General features: G+C 35.7%; 1 protein-coding gene across 1 annotated transcript; it reads right to left on the reverse strand.

The window, feature by feature from the left end:
* Positions 1 to 12,801: 12,801 nt before the first annotated feature.
* LOC110706727 (zinc transporter 7-like) lies at positions 12,802 to 14,693 on the reverse strand. Its single transcript, XM_021884683.1, has 3 exons — positions 13,597 to 14,693; positions 13,335 to 13,484; positions 12,802 to 13,196 (listed from the first exon to the last, which is right to left on the reverse strand). The coding sequence occupies exons 1-3, from the start codon at positions 14,266 to 14,268 to the stop codon at positions 12,891 to 12,893; spliced, it is 1,128 nt and encodes a 375-aa protein (XP_021740375.1). The 5' UTR covers positions 14,269 to 14,693; the 3' UTR covers positions 12,802 to 12,890.
* Between the last annotated feature and the right edge of the window lie 3,657 nt (positions 14,694 to 18,350).

Here is an 18,350-nt window from a genome sequence, read left to right on the forward strand (position 1 = left end):
AAGAGTAATATAGCTCAAAAGATATGACACAAATGATCATACAAAATCTACAAAGAGTTCTCATAGAACCTCAAACTACACTAGAGCAATCACCAATTAATTGGCCAAATTCTCAACAAGAAGTTACACCCAGCGAAACATTAATTGACACAAAAACTCACATATACTTTGTGGTGCTTGAAGTTACTTAACTAAATAATTATTAGCAATGCATATATAAACAACGTTGGAAAAAGGCAAAATCCAAATTTCAGAAAATCATCATTATTACAAATAAAAACTTTTGTAGTTGACTACTAATCTGAAGGATCATCAGAACTTGTACAAAATTCATCAATTATCGAGCTAAGTCAGCAAACACTTATCAAACACGTGCAAGACTAATCTTAAAGATCATCACAAGTTGTAACTGCTGGGGAGAATCACAAACAGGAACAAATCCAAGTACACAGCCATAGACCAATATTGTTCCTCCATCTCAATACCTTTATGCTGGGGGTGGGGTGGGGTGGGGGAATAGCACATTAAAGTTGTATGTTGCAACCTGCCCCCATAGTTTGTCAACATGATACTTCATGAGTCAAATACACCAACAAATCTCGTTTGTCAAAACCAAATGAATATCAAATAAAGATGGGCAAGGACCTCAAGGTTTAAAAGTGCAAACTAAGGGGGATTTGTACTATTCTTCCATAAATGGCACGGGCACAAGTACAAGTGTACAACCTTGTGCTGGTTCAATGCTGAGATTATTTGTTGTGTGATCTTCAGCAAAAGACCATAATCGTTTCTAGAATCTGATTCCGAATACTCATAGGATTTGTTCCTCTCATGTTCACTTCATAGATATATAAGAAAAATGTTTTAGGTGTAAATTTCTTGATGCATGGGTTTAATTTGTTAGCATATGCCAGGATACTAATTTTGGCCAGAAGCCCAATTAGACTGCAGAATAGGCAGCAAGCAGAGTGCACAACTTACATTCCTTTTATGCAAGTACACAACTAAGAATTTCGATTATTTAGTAGTTAACTTAACTCCTCCCTAATCTCCAGCTCTAGTTGAGTCAGAAAAGGATGGTGCATCTTTACATTTAGAAAGTATGCATCCATTGTATATATATCTTTACGTTTAGAAAGCTGTGAGGTTCGGGTGCATTCACACTCGAGGTGGCTCAACATTATTGACTAAATTGTAGTATATGTATGAAATTGTGCAATTAAATAACTATACAAAAAGCTGAAAACAAACCCTCAAGCAAACCATCACTTCCAGAATACGTCAATATGAATCTCGCCTTCTCTATTCAAATCGTTGCTATACATAAAATTGAGTTGAGCAAAGAGCTACACACATTGAATTAACATTATTCAACAGCTCTCTTTTATGTCAAACTAAACACAATATCTGAAACATTACCTTCGAAAAATCATAAAAAAAAAATCGAAAAACCCTAGATCTTCAATAATCTTCAATACGAATCAAAATTCAAACAAAAATCATGCAAATAGTTTAAATTAAAGAAAAACAACAATGAATAACCTCAAAATTGCAGAAATACAGTGCAAATCATGAAAAAAAATCGAAAAACCCTAGATCTTCAATAATCTTCAATACGAAATAAAATTCAAACAAAAATCATGCAAATAGTTTAAATCAAAGAAAAACAACAATGAATAACCTCAAAATTGCAGAAATACAGTACAAATCATGAAAAAAAATCAAAAAACCCTAGATCTTCAATAATCTTCAATGCGAAACAAAATTCAAACAAAAATCATTCAAATAGTTTAAATTAAAGAAAAACAACAATGAATAACCTCAAAATTGCAGAAATCAAATGATAAACAACAATTATACCAGAAAGTGGTCGAGTAGCTGAAGAACGAAGGCCTCTTCTCGGTTGAACTGTACCACCACCTCTAGTTCTTGCCATTGAAGAATAATTCGAGCAATTTTACAGAAAAATCGGTGCTGATTTTGTAGAGAGAGAAAATGGAAGAACGGAGGTCGGAAGAGAGAGAAAGTGTGTAGCTGCGTTTTTTTGGGAAAAGAAATCAAGAGCATGCGTTTTGGGTGGGAATAGTGGAAGGCAGGAAGAAGCAATAGTAAGATGTTGGAGACAAAGCTAGTCACGTGATAATACCTGGTTCACAATAAAATTATTGTGGACCAGGTTTATTTAAGTTTTGGTATTTACCTTATTAATCTATATCGGATCAATTGTATAACTTAATCTTTTACAACTTCAGTAGAAGATTTTGTGTTTGTAGATATTATTTAATGATACAAGACTTGTTATTTAATTTGAAATTTTTAAATGAGCACAATATATCAAATTAATTTATTTTTATTTTATTTAAACATATACTAACTCTATGTGCACTTAAGTGCATTTAAAAAAAATTCAATGGTTGAGTGTGCTATTAGCCTATTATCGATAGATAGGATTATAAATGTTTGCAAAGCATCATGCATGCCTTTTGTTATTAGATGTTGCTCTCAACTTATGCTTTGACGTTTGACAACTAAGGTTCCGACTTTGAATTTACAATAAAAGTAAACGAGTTGCAAGTCAAATGTATTGCCTCATTTTTATTTTTATTTTTATTTTTATTTTGAATAGAAAAGTATTGCATCATAATGGAATGTTAAACAAGTGATAAATTAGCATCATTTGATCAGCAGCCACAATGAATTCCGATATTATAGTGGAAATTATCATCTTGATATTGTATTCTATTTTTTTTTTTTTTTTTTGAAAGATGATATTGTATTCTATTTGTACATACAGATTATTGAAGTACACCAAAATTATCCTTGGGGTTATTTTTGTAATCTACGATTGGTCGACTAGTGCTTTCTAATGACATGCTCCATTATACCTACCATTTATGTCATGTTTTATTCATATTATTTTCATACATTTTAGAAAACTAAAAGTGAGTGTTAATAATTTTAGATAAGATGGATTTAGATTTAAAAAAATAAAAAAAATAAAAAAAAATAAAAAAAAAATTTAAGTGGGGTTACTAAAGCTAAGTTGACATCTAAAATAAGTTTGACATAAATAAATGAGTTCAGATAAGAGAGAATCAGATCAGGTGCATGGGAAAAAATGCGTCCATTAGAAATTTTAATACTAGACAAGCTCATCGTTAACCATAATAACAATATAATGATTAAAAAAAATACCGAGTAATAGTAATAAAAAGACTCTATCGTTGGTTAACCTAATAGTCTACATGTCTAATCCATTGTTCAAATGCATGCATGATAATCCTTCCATCATTTCCAGCTTTTATCAGGTCATTACGAACTTAACAAGAAAGTGATGTTTGGTATTAGCGATTGACTAATCGCTAAGAGCTACCATTTAAAAAAAATAAAAAAAAAACTCTAAGAGCTAGTAGTCGAATTGGCTAGTTGGTTGCGTGAGTCGTTTGGCTAAAATGTACGACACATAAAATCAAAAATCAAAAGGCTTACTCGTATTTTCGTGCTAGAATATAATTAGACGTTGGAGCTCAATCAGCTCATTGAATAAGCTCCTTACAAAACAACTAAAACTCTTTCTATTATTTTTTTTAAAAAAACAATAATTATACTATTCATCTTCGATCTTTGACCATATTTAATTTTTTTTAACTAATACGGAGTATATATAAAATATGGAGAAAGCTACATGCAATCCTTAGGGTTACATATAAAAAGTCAAAAGTGAAAAGAATAGACATTAAATTAACAATTATTACACCAATTTACTCGTGAATTGTCGATAAATTCCTAACTTAATACTAAAAAAGAAGTATATTAAATGCTTATATGCAGCTCTTAGGGCTGCATATAACATTACCCAAAAAGAACATTACTTATAAACAAAAGAACATTACCTATAAATAAAACAACATTACTTATAAACAAAAGAACATTACCTATAAATAAAAGAACATAACTTATAAATAAAAGAACATTACATATAAATATATTCTTTGAATTTATGTAATAATGGACATATAAAAAAAATCATAGTTATAATATTTTATTATACATTACAAACTGTTAAATTAGTCACAAAGATTGAATAATGTTCACTGTATTTCTCATTCATATTCACACTCACCATACAAGTATATATAACGATAGGATTTAAAAATAACCCTAATATTCTCCATATCTTTACGAAAGATATTCACCTAAAATATTATCCCAACTCACCATAATAATATCCTAGGATATCATAATAATATTATATCCTAGTATATCTCTAATATCCCCCCCTCCCCTCAAGTTGGAGCATACGGATCACAAATGCCCAACTTGCGGAGTAAATAATCAAACTTGACCTTCCCTAAAGCCTTCTTAAAAATGTTAGCCAACTGAACTGTCGTGGACACATAGAAAGGTTTGATAATGCCTGTTGTAATCGCATCTCTGACAAACTGACAATCAGCTTCAATATGGTTCTTGCATTCATGAAAAATCGAATTTTGAGTAATATACAACGCCGACTGACTGTCACAATATAGGTGCATGCCACTCTCATGTTGCACACCTAAGTCCCCTAAAAGCTGCTTTAGCCACTTCAACTCGCTGGTCACTGCCGCCATAGAACGATACTCCGCTTCTGCAGAGGGTAGCGAAACAGTATGTTGTTTGTTGGTTTTCTACGACACTGGAGACAAACCAAGAAGCACAAACCAACCACTCAAAGATCGTCTCGAAAGAGGACAACTCGCTCAATCAGAGTCACACTAACCCTCCAATTGCAAAGCACTATCTGATCGCAACAGGATGCCCTGGCCCGTATTTTCTTCAAATATCTCACAACCCGTAACGCGGCATCCCAATGTTCAACTCGGACTCTGCATAAATTGCGATAAAATGTGCACAGAATAGGCCAAGTCAGGCCTAGTAACCGACAGATAAATCAAACGCGCTATGAGACGTCTATATTTCTCCACATCGTGCATAAATTCACCATGCGCCAGAGCTAATCCGTGGTTCTGCTCCACGAGAAAATTTGTAGGTTTTGCTTCTAGCAAACCTATTTCTGTAATAATATCAACTGTATACTTTTTCTGACACATGAAAATTCCTTGCTTATTTTGGGCTACCTCTAGCCCTAAAAAATATTTTAATACGCCCAAGTCTTTCATCTTGAAACAATTTCCAAATATGCCTTAAAATTAAGCATAGTGGACTTATCATTACCTGCAACGATCAAATCATCAACATAAACTCGAACATTCAACTGGCATTTTCCCTTTTATCAGAGTAAATAGGGAATAGTCAAAGTATGACTGTTTAAAGCCATAATTCTTCAATGCCGTTGCCAGTTTTGCAAACCAACAACGCGATGCTTGTTTCAAGCCGTATAATGATTTCTTCATCCTACACACTTTACCAGAATTATTTTTGTCAAAGTCAGGGGGAATTTTCATGTATACCTCTTCCTCCAAATCTCCATGTAGAAAGGCACTATGCACGTCCATTTGATGAACTTCCCAATTCTTCACTGCTGCAACTACAAGAAATGTTCGAACTGTCACCATCTTTGCCACAGGAGCAAATGTCTCATTGTAGTCTAGACCTTCAACCTGATGATGATTGCTAAATATATATCACTAGTCTAGCCTTCAATCACTGCAAGTTACCATGCTCATTGTACTTTTCTTTGTAGACCCATTTACTCCCAAGCGCCTTTTAGCCGAGTGGAAGATATTCTAGCACCCATGTCCCCTATTCTACTAGTGCCTGAATTTCATCGGCCATGACTTTTCTCCATCCCTCATGCTTCATAGCTTCTTCAAAAAATTTCAGTTCATTGCTACCTGTAATTTTAGCTATATACTTTCAACAAAATGTGTTAAAGGGTAAACAATACATGAGGAAGATGGCACAGATGAACTTTGAGGCGTAGATGGACTTTTATTCTGAACGGTGTGTGTTACATAGTCACGTAGCTTGATCGAAGGAAATTTTTGACGCTGCCCTTTTCCGATAATATCATCAGTGTCGGCTTGCTCGAACCCCTCAACATCACTCGAGGTATGCTACGCTACCCCCTGCACTACCGTAGTCTCGCTGCTAGTGTGAGGCTGACCAGCGCTCGCTTAGAACCTAGGGCTGAGCAAAACTATTTGAAAATTCGATGATCCGATCCGTATCCGATCCGAAAATTATGGATATTCGATCCAAGATTAATTTCAGATCGGATATCCGATCCGAAATAATCGGATATCGGATATCCAGATACTGGATTTCGGATATCGGATATCTAGATACTGGATTTCGGATATCGGATCGGATCGGACATCCGATCCTATATCCAAAAGTCACTTATTTTATTACAGTATTTCCTTTTTATATTTCTTAAAAAAAATGTTTTAAAAACTCTCAAAAGTAATAAAAGAGTAGTATAAGCCCCAAGGCCCAAACTAGAAACCCTAATTATTTTATTTCCCACCCAACCCTATCATCTCTCTCTCCTTTATCTTCTCTCTCTCCTTCACTACTAGAAATAGGCCGATTTCCGACGGACACGTTTTTCGGTCGAAAAAATCGAAATTTCCGACGGATTTTTGTTTTGTCGGAATAATAGTATTTTCCGACGGCTTATTCTGTCGGAAATTTAAATTTCCATCGGAAAGTAATAAAAAAAACCCTACCCTCTTACCTAAACCGACAGCCCCCTTCCCCTTATTTCATCTTTTCTCTATCTCTCTTTCTCCTTCTTCTTTCTCTTTCTCTTCTCTTTCTCTCTCCTCTTCTCTTTCTCTCGGCCCTCTCTCTCTCTTGTCTCCACCCTCTTTCTCCTTCTTCTTTCTCTTTCTCGGTCTTCTTCTTTTCTCCTCCATCCTCTTTCTCGGTCTTCTTCTCTTCTTTCTCCTCTTCTCTTCTCATCCCTCCTCTTTCTCCTTTTCTATTCTCCTCCCTTTTCTTTCTCCTCTTCTACGACCTCCCTCTCGATCTCTTTCTTAATTCAGGCCACCTTCCCTTTCTTTCTCTTCTCTTTTTCTTAGGGTGGTGGGTTTTCATGGTTGGAGCCTAAAAAGCTTAAATCGACGACGGAAATTCGAAGTCTCATGGTCAAAACGAAGGTATGTATCTCTTTCGAGGTTTTGTGTAGTGAAATTAAGGTATGTATCTCTTTTTTTTTTTTTTAAAAAAAAAAAAAAAGAAAAGAAAAAAAAAAATTGATTTGATTTTGATAGTTGTTTTTTTCGATTTTTTTTACTATTTACGGTGGTTGGGGTGTTTTGGCGTCGTGTTGGGTGGTTTTAGGTGGGTGGTGGGGTGGTTCGCTTAGGATGGGTTTAGTTTGGGCCGTGGTGGGTGGTTTTAGATCTGGTTTAGGTGGTGGGTCTGGTTCAATTAGGGTTAGGGGGTGGGTCTGGTTCATCTCGATTAAGGTTAGGTGGTGGTCTAGTTCGGTTAGCGTTAGGGGGTGGGCCGTGGTGGTTAGATCTGAGTTTAGGTGGATTAGGGTTAGGTGGGGTGGGTTAAGGTTGTGGGTCTGGTTCGGTTAGGGTTAGAAGGTGGGTTTGGTTCGTTTTCATTAGGGTTAAGTGGTGGTCTGGTTCGGTTAGGGTTATGGGGTGGGCCGTGGTGGTTTAGATCTGGGTTTAGGTGGGTTAGGGTTAGGTGGGGTGGGTTAAGGTGGTGGGTCTGGTTCGGTTAGGGTTAGAGGGTGGGGATGACAATGGGTTTTCAGGTGGTTGGAGGTGGTGATAGGCTATGTCGGTGGTGTTGCAGCGTGTTTTTTTTAATTTAATATCAGTATTTTCCGACGGTTTTTTCTAAGCCGGAAGACCTCATTCGATGCCCCAAAATCCGTCGGAACAGTGTTTTCGACGGAAATAGTTGGGAAAGGACGTTTTTTCGACAAAGAGTTTTCCGATGACCATTTTTCGACGGAATTCTGTTGGAAACACGTTTTTCGACGGAAAACAGGGTGTTTGAAAACGCTTATTTTCTAGTAGTGCTCTCTCTGTCGATCTCAAATCAACAAGACTTACTCCTTATTCCCTAATTGGACAAATCGGTCCCTCCTTTGACAGCGACGACTTCCATCCTCTTCACGACTTCTCTTCTCCTCAGTCACCACGACTTCCCCCGTGACAAATCGGTATAGGTTTTTTTATTATTTATTTATTCTTTTGAACCTTCATATGAATTCAACTATGTTTAAATTAGCATTTTTGATCTAAGAACATAAGGGTAATATTCAAATTAAATAGTTGGGAAAGGACCTTTTTTCGACAAAGAATTTGAGTTAGGTTAGATACTTAGATCATTTTTTGTTTAACCCTAATTTCGTAAAAACAATTGGGCCTTTTTAAAACAATAGTTGGGTCGTTGATTTCTAAATGATGTGTGGTTTAATTTGAATATAAGCCTTACATTTTGTAGGTTCTTTGGATTTCAAGGGTTGAAGTATCGTTGATGATCCGCCTTCAGTTTTCCGTCGTTGAATCGTTGATGATTATTTTTACATTTTTGGTATTAGATGGAATCTTTATGTACTTTTAACAATTGGAAATTGGTTTATTTGGAATTTTTTTTGTTTAATTTGTGACAATTAGTTTGCAATTTTCTGTAAAATTGCTTTATTTTAAATTTGTTAAAATTAGTTTGCAAGTCTGTAAAATTTCTTTGTTACAATTTTCCTCTATAACATGATTAAAAAAAGTTCAATACATATCAATTTTGCCTTCAAAAATTTAATTTTGCCATTAAATTAGTATTTAAACAATATATTATTAAAAGGGTCGGATATTGAATATCCGAGCTATCCGCCCCGAAACTTTTCGGATATCCGAAAATTTCGGATCGGATACGAATATCAAATTTAGGAAGGATACGGATATCCAATTCGAAATCCAATGCTCACCCTTATTGGAACCCAGCTCCCAGACCAGACGCATTGGTCGTCTCCCTAGCTGCCGCACCAACGCGCGCTGGAAACCCAGCGAGCATGTCTGTGCTGCTGGCAGTCCCTGCTGCTGCCTGGTTGTGGTACTCCTCTTTACGCCGCGGGCTGCCCACGGAATCTGCTATGTGGGCTACTTTTTCACCTCCCATTCCTTCATTCGCACTTCCCACAACTTCATTGTGCCAATCAAAACCCCATTCATCATCATTTCCTCACCCGAAGGATGCACATGTACAGGTCTCCAAACTTCATTATTTTGAGGCATGGTAAAGGGAAATTCGAACTCAAAGAATTGCACATCACGTGAAACAAAGCTTTCTTTAGTCTCCAAATCATACACTCTCCAACCTTTCTTCCCAAAAGGATACCCCAAAAATACGCACTTCCTACTCCTACAAGCAAACTTGTCACTCTTACTACGTTGATTGTGAGCATAACACAAACACCCTAATATATTCATACGAGGGTTGTTTACCAAAAAAGATCTCAAACGGAGTATTAAATTCAAGCAATCTAGAGGGAGTCCGATTCATCAAGTGACAAGCCGCTTGCACACATTCCCCCAAAAACTTAAGAGGTAAATGTGTTTGAAATCTCAAGGCACGTGCCACATTAAGAAAATGTTGATGTTTCCGTTCAACACGCCCATTTTGTTGAGGTGTTCCCATATACGAAGTTTCAAATAGGATCCCATTGGCAAAAAAAATCTTTCAAGGAATTAAATTTCGTTCCATTGTCACTATGAACTACCTTAATCTTGTGACCAAGTTGTCGTTTCACCAAAGCAATAAAATTAAGAAACATGTATTCAACCTCAGTTTTATTACGTATTAAATACGTCCACACTCCTCTTGAAAAATTATCTACTATAGTTAAAAAATAGTGAGAATCACAAGTCGATGAGGTCTTGTAAGGTCCCCACAAATCTACATGAATAAGTTCAAACACACGACTAGCTTTATTATTGTTAATGGAAAAACTACTCCTATGTTGTTTTTCCCTAGGGCATACATCACAAGATTTATTTTTAATACTTCTAATAGAACTACTCACAACTAAAAGATGATGCAATACTTTTCCCGAAGGATGTCCCATTCGTTGATGCCACAACTCCGTCGACTGAACACCATCTATCTTCAAAGCCTTCACTTCAAGAACACCACGGAAATAATAAGTCCATCCACTCGTTCACCCGCTCCAATCAACTTCCTCGTCGTTAGGTCCTGTATAACACAATGTTTGTTAGTAAATTGCACAGTACAATTTAATTTGATTCATCACATAATTGAGTTGTAGAGATTAAATTGCAATTCAATTGAGGCATTAGCACTCTTCCCATCCGGAAGACCCACCAGACAAAGTTGCACATTAGTCACATTCGTCAAAAGAGACAAGTCACAAGTCACATGGTTGGATGCGCCGGTATCAACGATACAACCTAATTGATCCTTACCCTGTAACTTGGGTTTCATAGTGTTCAAGTGGTCAATAATTTGCTGAATTTGAGTAGAGGATACACCCGCAAGAGCTGCCCTGTCAGCTGTCGTAGCACTCCCACCTTGCGTGGTCTGGGAAGCTGACTCCCCTCCAGTCTTGTTTGCACGAACAGGCTGACCACCTCCTCCTCAGCCCCCAGATCTTCCTCTCCTTTGCTTAAGCCCGAGTCACCACGACCTCGGCCCCTACCTCTATGGCCACGGTCTCCCCACCTAGGAGGGTAGCCATGAATCTGAAAACAACTTGACCCGTCATGTCCTACACGGTTGCAATGGTTACAAAATTTATCAGAGTTATCCGTCAAACGTTGCGGTTTAGAAGTGGTGTCATGTTGAAGCTTGAAAGCCATAACATTCTCACGAGCCACCGGCATGGTCATGGTGGTCTCGCCTCCCCGCAAGCGCTTAGCCTGAATTATTTGTTGATAAGCTTTATCAATAGAAGGTAACGGATTTTGAGCCAACAATTGACCCCTAATCGAGCCATAAGCGTCATCCAGTCCAATCAAAAAATGATGAACAAATTAAAGTCCTCATGACGCAATTTTTCCACTTGCGCCACTACTAGAAAAAAGACTTATGGCAACAGCAATAATATGTTACCATATATCATGTTAATGTTGCCATATGCCTATAGCAACGGATATAAACCGTTACCAATAAGTGTTGTTGCTAAAACTCTTTGGCAATAACTTTCATGCATAAGGCAACAATTATTTTAAACTGTTGCTGTATATAATTATGGCAACGCTTTACTTAGGTATCGCTTTTTAACTTATGCCAACACTTATTTATCAACAGTAGGCAACATTTCCAAAGTTTAAGCAAAAATTTATGGTATTTTTAACCAACACTTCTTAGCTTGCTACTAGTTGACCTTTAAAATTAAGGCAACACTTTATTTAGTTTATGGCAATGCTTCCAATTGAAACTAAGGCGACACTTTTTAATCTATAAAGACACTTTTAATTGACTCTAAAGCAATAGATTGATAATGCAGATATAAGAAACATGCTTAAAGTGCATATAATCAATAAACTTTCATTTAGAAATAAGCTTTCCAAAAAGTTGTACATAGCTAACAATTTATTACAACTTGATAGCAAAAACATTCAATCTAAAAATTTCATCCATCAAACTAATAAAAATTCTCTGCGGATGGTTTTCTGATGACACAAAAGAAGTTTACTAAGGAACTGATCAAAGAATCTGGTTTGGATGTCTCTAAACATGCTCTGACTCCTTTACCAGTGAATTTGAAGTTATCAGCTGCAGATGGGGATCCTATAGCAGATCCTTCTTATTACAGGTGCTTAGTAGGAAAAATGAATTTCCTAACACACACTAGACCTGACCTGTCTTTTACAGTGTAGGCTTTAAGTCAGTTCCATCATGATCCCAGAACCTCTCATCTTTCTGCTCTACATCATGCCCTAAGGTATTTAGCAGGGACAGAAGATCAGGGCATATTACTTAGAGCTTCAAATGAGCTAAGGTTAGAAGCTTTCTCTGACTCAGATTGGAGACCTGCTGTGATTCAAGAAGATCTATTACTGGATATTTGATGCTATTTTGGAATTCTCCAATTAGTTGGAAATCAAAGAAGCAAACAGTAGTCTCTAAAAGTTCATTCTTTAGAAGCAGAATATAGAGCAATGTCAAATGCAGCTTCTGAAATAACATGGTTGGTGAGACTACTTGAGGAAATTGGTGTTCAAGGCTTGAAATCAATTACTCTCAACTGTGACAATCAATCAGCTACCTATATTGCAAAGAATCCTGTCTTCCATTACAAAACTAAGCATCTAGAAATCGATTGCCACTTCACAAGAGACAAAGTTATGGAAGGGCTAATCTCTTTGAGCTACTTGCCTACTAAGGTTCAGCTTGCAGACCTGTTCACTGAAGCATTACCTTCTGCTCAATTCAATGAGCATTTGTCCAAGCTTGGAATGCTTCAATCAGCCTCCAGCTTATGGGGGGTGTGAAGAATAATGATGAAGAGTGCCACGTCAGCATTCTCACTCAGCAAAATAAAAAGTTGTTTTGGGCCCATAACTAATTTTGTTAGAAATTTGGTTGTAACAACCTAGCTGTAATTGTTGTAATAACAGACTATAAATAGTCTTCTTCTCTGTAACTTCATTATAGAAATTAATAACACTTAACTACTTTTCTCTCTCTAAAAATTCTCTTCCATTTCATATTTTTCTCTGTTATTTTTTTTCAAATTCTCAAATATTGATAAAAACAAAATAGCAACAAACTTAAGAAGTTTAAATTAGTTTAGAGAACGACAACTTCAATGATAATACATCAATCCATTAAGCACAAATTAGGAGCTTCACACATTCTTTCAATAATGGTAGCTAGAAAAAGGAAAACTTTAGGAAATCTTCCATTAAATCATATGCATTAACGAGCTTCGAACATAAGTATTCCATTACATGTCGTTATTACGCCCATTTCGCCATGAGAGACATAATTCCCATGCCTAGGAAGGCAGCAAAATAGCAAACAAATTGAAGTTTGATATTTCCTTGAAGTTTAGGTCCCATAAAATCAGTTGCTAACAAGTCCACCAAAGCCATGTAAATTAGTAGCCCTGAAGAAATAGCATTCAACACTCCAACAACAATTAGGGCAGCTGGGCTATTCTCATTATAAAAACTTAGCATGCCAATCCCAAGAGCTATCCCAAATGGTGTTGTTGCTGAAAAGAATGCTACCATTGTTGCTTTCATCTTCATTCCATACTCGGCCTAAAAAAATATACATTATATATATACATCATCATCAATGTTAGTTTTTAAGTAGTCTAGTTAATTTTGGGTCGGGTTTATAAATCTCAATGAAATCTACACAATTTATTTTTAATTAAGTCGATTAGAGTACAGTACCTGTAAGATGCAACCACCAAGACCCATGCCCTCAAAGAGTTGATGGAAGCACATAGCCGCGACGAGTGGTCTTATTGTGCATGGATTGTTTGAAACACCCATTGCCACTCCAATCACCACTGAGTGCACTACTATTCCCAACTCTAATACCTACATATAACAACAAATTAATAACACTATGAACTATTGATTGCAAATCAAAACATGAAATAAACGACATGTTTAGTAGATGGTAATAAATAAACTACTTAGTAGTATGTACCTGAGCAATAATGCGATACCTCAAGAGTTGAGACTGCTTCTCCTCGGATTCCACACCTTGTTTTTTATTGCTACTAATGTCATGATGATCAACCATTTCCATGTCACCTTCTCTAGGACTTTGCATGTGATGTATAGTACCAACACCACTACCACCATTGTCGGTACCATGGTTACCACAATGGGCGTGCATTCTCTTCAACCCTTTCTTCTTAAAGTACGCGGTTGCAACTGTGTCCATCATCATGGTCAAGACCGTCGTAACCATAGCAATAAAAGTAGAAAAGGGGTAAATTCTCCAAGGGTTTTCAGGCAAACATGGTGAAGTTAAATCATTCCAAGAATCAGGAAGGACGTGCATGAAACCCGTGGACAAAATTACCCCTGCAGCTAGGATTTTTACTATAACAGCCGCGTTACGATCGGGGTGTAACGCAGGAAAAGCAGTTGAAAATAAGGGTAACCCTATTCCAATCATACTAGCTACTAATATGGTAAAAATGCCTATCACTTTTAGCTTCAAGGATTTTTCCTTGTCATAACATCCACCACTAGCGGCCACCTCGCACTCGGAGGTGTCCTGCCCTCGAGCCGAGGAGGCTTGGAGGAGGATCATGAGGAGAGCGATCGAGATCGAGAGTGTTTGGAGTACCTTCATTCTCTTGTTAGACATTACCCTAGCCTTTTTTTTTTTTTTTTTTTTCCTTAGCTTTTGAAAATACTAGTGATTTAAGTAAATGAGTTAATTGTTGATGATGATTTGTGGTTCAGATCTTCGAGTATTTATAGTAGTCTAAAGTTTATGTAATTAAGTGTTGTTTATTGTAATTACTAGCTAATTAATTTAGAATTAATAATAGAAATTAAAATGGTATAGTATGAGCTTGTGCATGGCATGTGTGGGGAGTAGTCGAAAGTGAATTATCCGTGCGCAAAGTACACGCCCGTACGTACTAACAGAATATAAGTTAGCAAGCATCATGCCTCTTATTATTGGATGTTTTAATTTCATCATAATTAATAAGCTTTTGTCAACGGTTACAACTTTGGATAATAAAGGATGACAAATGTGAAAGTCAATGAGTTGTTAACTACTATTTTTGCATAATTTGAGAAGTTGCTATCAACTTCAATTTGTTTAAGTAGGATTAATTTTGTCCATTGATCTCTTTTTTTAATAAGCTCCATTACTTTTTGAAATAACCACTCTCATTCTTTCTGTGATATATTTAGGCTCAGTTGGAAAAAACTAAGGTATAATTGTATAAGGTTGAACTTGTACTTTTAATTAATAAATTGAACTAAGGTAAGTTAGGTAACCTTTATTAATCATTATTAGAACTAGCAAGCGTGAAAATAGTACTAATTATTCTGTATATATGTACACAAGTTGCATCGTCATTGTGAATTGTCATAAGATAAGTTATATGAAAATTTTAACTTAGTAATTGTAGGCATGATTCAAAGCGCGCCTATTTAATCACGGTGTGAATATGCTTGGTAATTATAGGAAGCAGGATTTAACGTTATACAATAAGGGACAATAAAAGTAGGGAGCCACCAACAAGTTTTTAAGAAATTTATAAACCGTTCACGGATCATTTAAGGCAACCATGATAAGGGATAACGAAAGGCAACAACGATTGACCTGTGATGGTTACACCCCATTTATAATCCATGATATTACTAATTTCATATGGTCAAGAACCACGAATGGAGGATCGGGGATGATGGTACGAAGTGAGTAATGGAAGTCAATTTCGTCCGTATTGGCCTCTACTCGATTCTTATAGCGAAAAATATTTCCTACGATCTCAAAGGCATACAAACAATATTCAATTTGCTCCAAATAAAATTAGGCTAAATTGGTTGAATATTAATGCACACATAATTCTAAATATTTATGACCACTTCGATTAAACAACAAGATTAAAAAAGAATTTAAACCGGTTATCCAAATTATCTTATTAATCGTTATTTCAATTACATATTCCCAATCTAACATGCAATATGATGATCAACAAAACAATAGAATAACAATAATATTGGAAGCAATTTAACCATAACATTGTTAGTCAAATCATCAAAAGTATAACGATAAACCTAAACATGATACTAGCAATAAAATAAGAGTAATAAATTACTTCACGTTGCGCCCTTCTTTAAATTGCTATATCATGAATAAAGCGTTAGTAACTTCAAGGAATAATAAATCAAATCAAATTGAAATTAAATTAAATTAAAGTAGAGTTGATTTGGTCCAAACCCTCAAACAGTTCTACATTTCACGCCTTAGTTTAAGTATGGAACTTCAGGTATAGTATGGACTCCTTGGATGTAAGATGAAAATATAAGGATTGTAAGTGTGAGGGAGGGAGCTGAGAGTGAATTTGAGTGCTGCCCCAAAGCTCGTAATTGAGGCTCCTATTTATAGAAGAATTGAGGGGAATGAGGTCCGGAACCCTAGAAATGAGGCGTCGCGCAAAGGAAAAGGTAACGCAACACTGCCGTGGCGTGGCGCGATACCAAATATTATCATTTCAGAAAGTCAAAACGCGTGAAAAGATGAAAACTGAGGAGTACTGGTGCTATGTCATGGTACCCTGTGACGTGTCACGACACTGGTGTCGTGGCACATTACTTCCTCAGTTTTGTAAAATGTCGTTTAATTGAAATATTATCTGATTTTTCATAAAACACGTGATAATTAAGCGCCGTTTCTGTCATTCTCGACTCATTTTAAGTTTAGGGTTTTGTGGTTTTATTAATTGGGCTCAATTCATAATTAGGGAAATGGATTAAATGTAGTTCGGGCTAGAAATGAGTTTAGACAAAGGTTTTAATAAATGTTTGGGCTAAATGTGAATTGGTTTATAAAAATGTATTGGACTAAGTATGGATTTTTAGCACTCTAGAGATTAAATACTCAATCCGACCAATAATGACAATGAAAGGTTGTTCATCATCGGATTTGATTTTAGGGAGACATTTTTAGGTGTCTACATTAGTACTTATACTAATCAATATAGTCATATATATAGACAATGGAATAGATTTCTAGCTTTCAAATTCTAGGTACTTCTGCGAGTTTTTTTCATTGCACCAATTTCCTTTTGAGAAGATGCATAATAATTGCACAATTTCTTATTTGGTATGCTTTGTTATTTCCCTACCTTTTTAAGAGTATGAGTAAAGTCTTATGAATAGTGTTGAGACTATTATACCCTTAAGAATGTTTCTTATAAATAGTGTTGAAACTATTATACCCTTAAAAATGTTTATTTACGTATTTTCCCCTTTCAAAAGTATGACCACACTTTATGAATAGTGTTGAGACGATTATGTCCCTAAAATGTTTATTTATATATTTGCCCTCATTAATGTTAATTGTTTTTTTTTTGAACTCTTAAAAATAATGTGTTGACATTTATACCCCTAAAAATATTTGCTTACATATTTTCCCTAATTAACGCAATTAACAACTCCAAATCGAAAGAACTTTCGAACATAGCTAGCTATAACGCACTCATTGTACGCGTTAGCCGCCTTAGTTTTTGCAAAATATCCTAACTACCATGCCTTGTTCATTTGTATTACGAAATGCGATTTACGAAGTGTGTATAAATAATGTTAAAGTAACAACCGCTGACATCATCCTTTTTTCAAATTGTACACGTGTCAGATTCTCCTTCTAATTTTTTCCCGCCTAATTTTTTTTTTCTTCCAATTTTCTTTATTGTTCTTACTTTTTATTTAATTTTTTTATTTTTATTTTGAAAAAGCTAAATATCGACTACAAAGTACTTTTATACGGTACATTATCTTAAGTTACATATATATAGCTAAATCTTAAGGAAATCAAATATTTATATGTGATTACTCTGTCTAATTACAAAGTCCACTAAATTTTGTTGTAGATATGAAATTTCTTTTGATTATATTACTTTAATTTTTGTAGTTTTGTTTATGTTAATACAAAGATTTTACATATTTTGAGTGATGATATAACTTAAAAATGTACATAATTATAAATTCTTTTTATTATACCCGTGCATCGCACGAGAGCTAATCTAAGTGTTATATTAACAAAATTACCTCACCTTTTTTTTCTGTCTTATTTGTTTTATGGAAAATTGTGTAGAACTACCCGGAAGATAGGCTGTTTTGTGAAGAACTACCCTTTTTTTTTTATTTACAACTACCTGCAAGTTTAAAAACGTTTGGGTAGCACTACCCATTAACGTTTTCTATCCAAAAAACCGTTAGTGGGTCCCACAATATACACGTGTCATTTTTTTATTGGATAACAAAAAAATCAGAAAATTCAACCTAACACCATCCTCCTTCCCTGACCACCCCATCCCCACTGCCTACCGGCCACCGGAACCCAACAACCCCATTCCCCTCTCCACTTGAAAACCCACAGCCCACAAAACCAAACAACCACCATCACCACCAACCTAAACTCCAATCACCACCAATTTTTGTGAAGAACCCTAAAAAATTTGAATTGGGGTTTTTTGTTTGGTGAAGCAATTCACAAAATTGTTTGCTCTAATTGATTGTATGTTGAATTGTGAACATTTTGGTACAAGTTTAATAAAAATTGGTGAAGAAATAATGTTCCTAAAGCTTTCATGCATGAGCTTCAAATGGAGCTTCAATGGCGTTTTGTGCGTTTGGGAAGAGGAGGGGAAGGGGAGGGGGCCGGCATGGGCGGAGAAATGGCGGCGAGAGAGAAGGGGATGGGGGCGG

Source organism: Chenopodium quinoa, unplaced genomic scaffold, assembly GCF_001683475.1.
Source record: "Chenopodium quinoa cultivar QQ74 unplaced genomic scaffold, ASM168347v1, whole genome shotgun sequence".
Taxonomy (NCBI): domain Eukaryota; kingdom Viridiplantae; phylum Streptophyta; class Magnoliopsida; order Caryophyllales; family Amaranthaceae; genus Chenopodium; species Chenopodium quinoa.

Excerpts from the sequence above, each read along its gene's own strand:
- LOC110706727 (XM_021884683.1), bottom strand. The coding sequence starts at position 14,268 with ATGTCTAACAAGAGAATGAAGGTACTCCAAACACTCTCGATCTCGATC. Across the intron at positions 13,485-13,596 it reads GGTATCGCATTATTGCTCAG|GTATTAGAGTTGGGAATAGT; the intron begins GTACATACTACT and ends TGTTATATGTAG. Across the intron at positions 13,197-13,334 it reads TTGGTGGTTGCATCTTACAG|GCCGAGTATGGAATGAAGAT; the intron begins GTACTGTACTCT and ends ATATTTTTTTAG.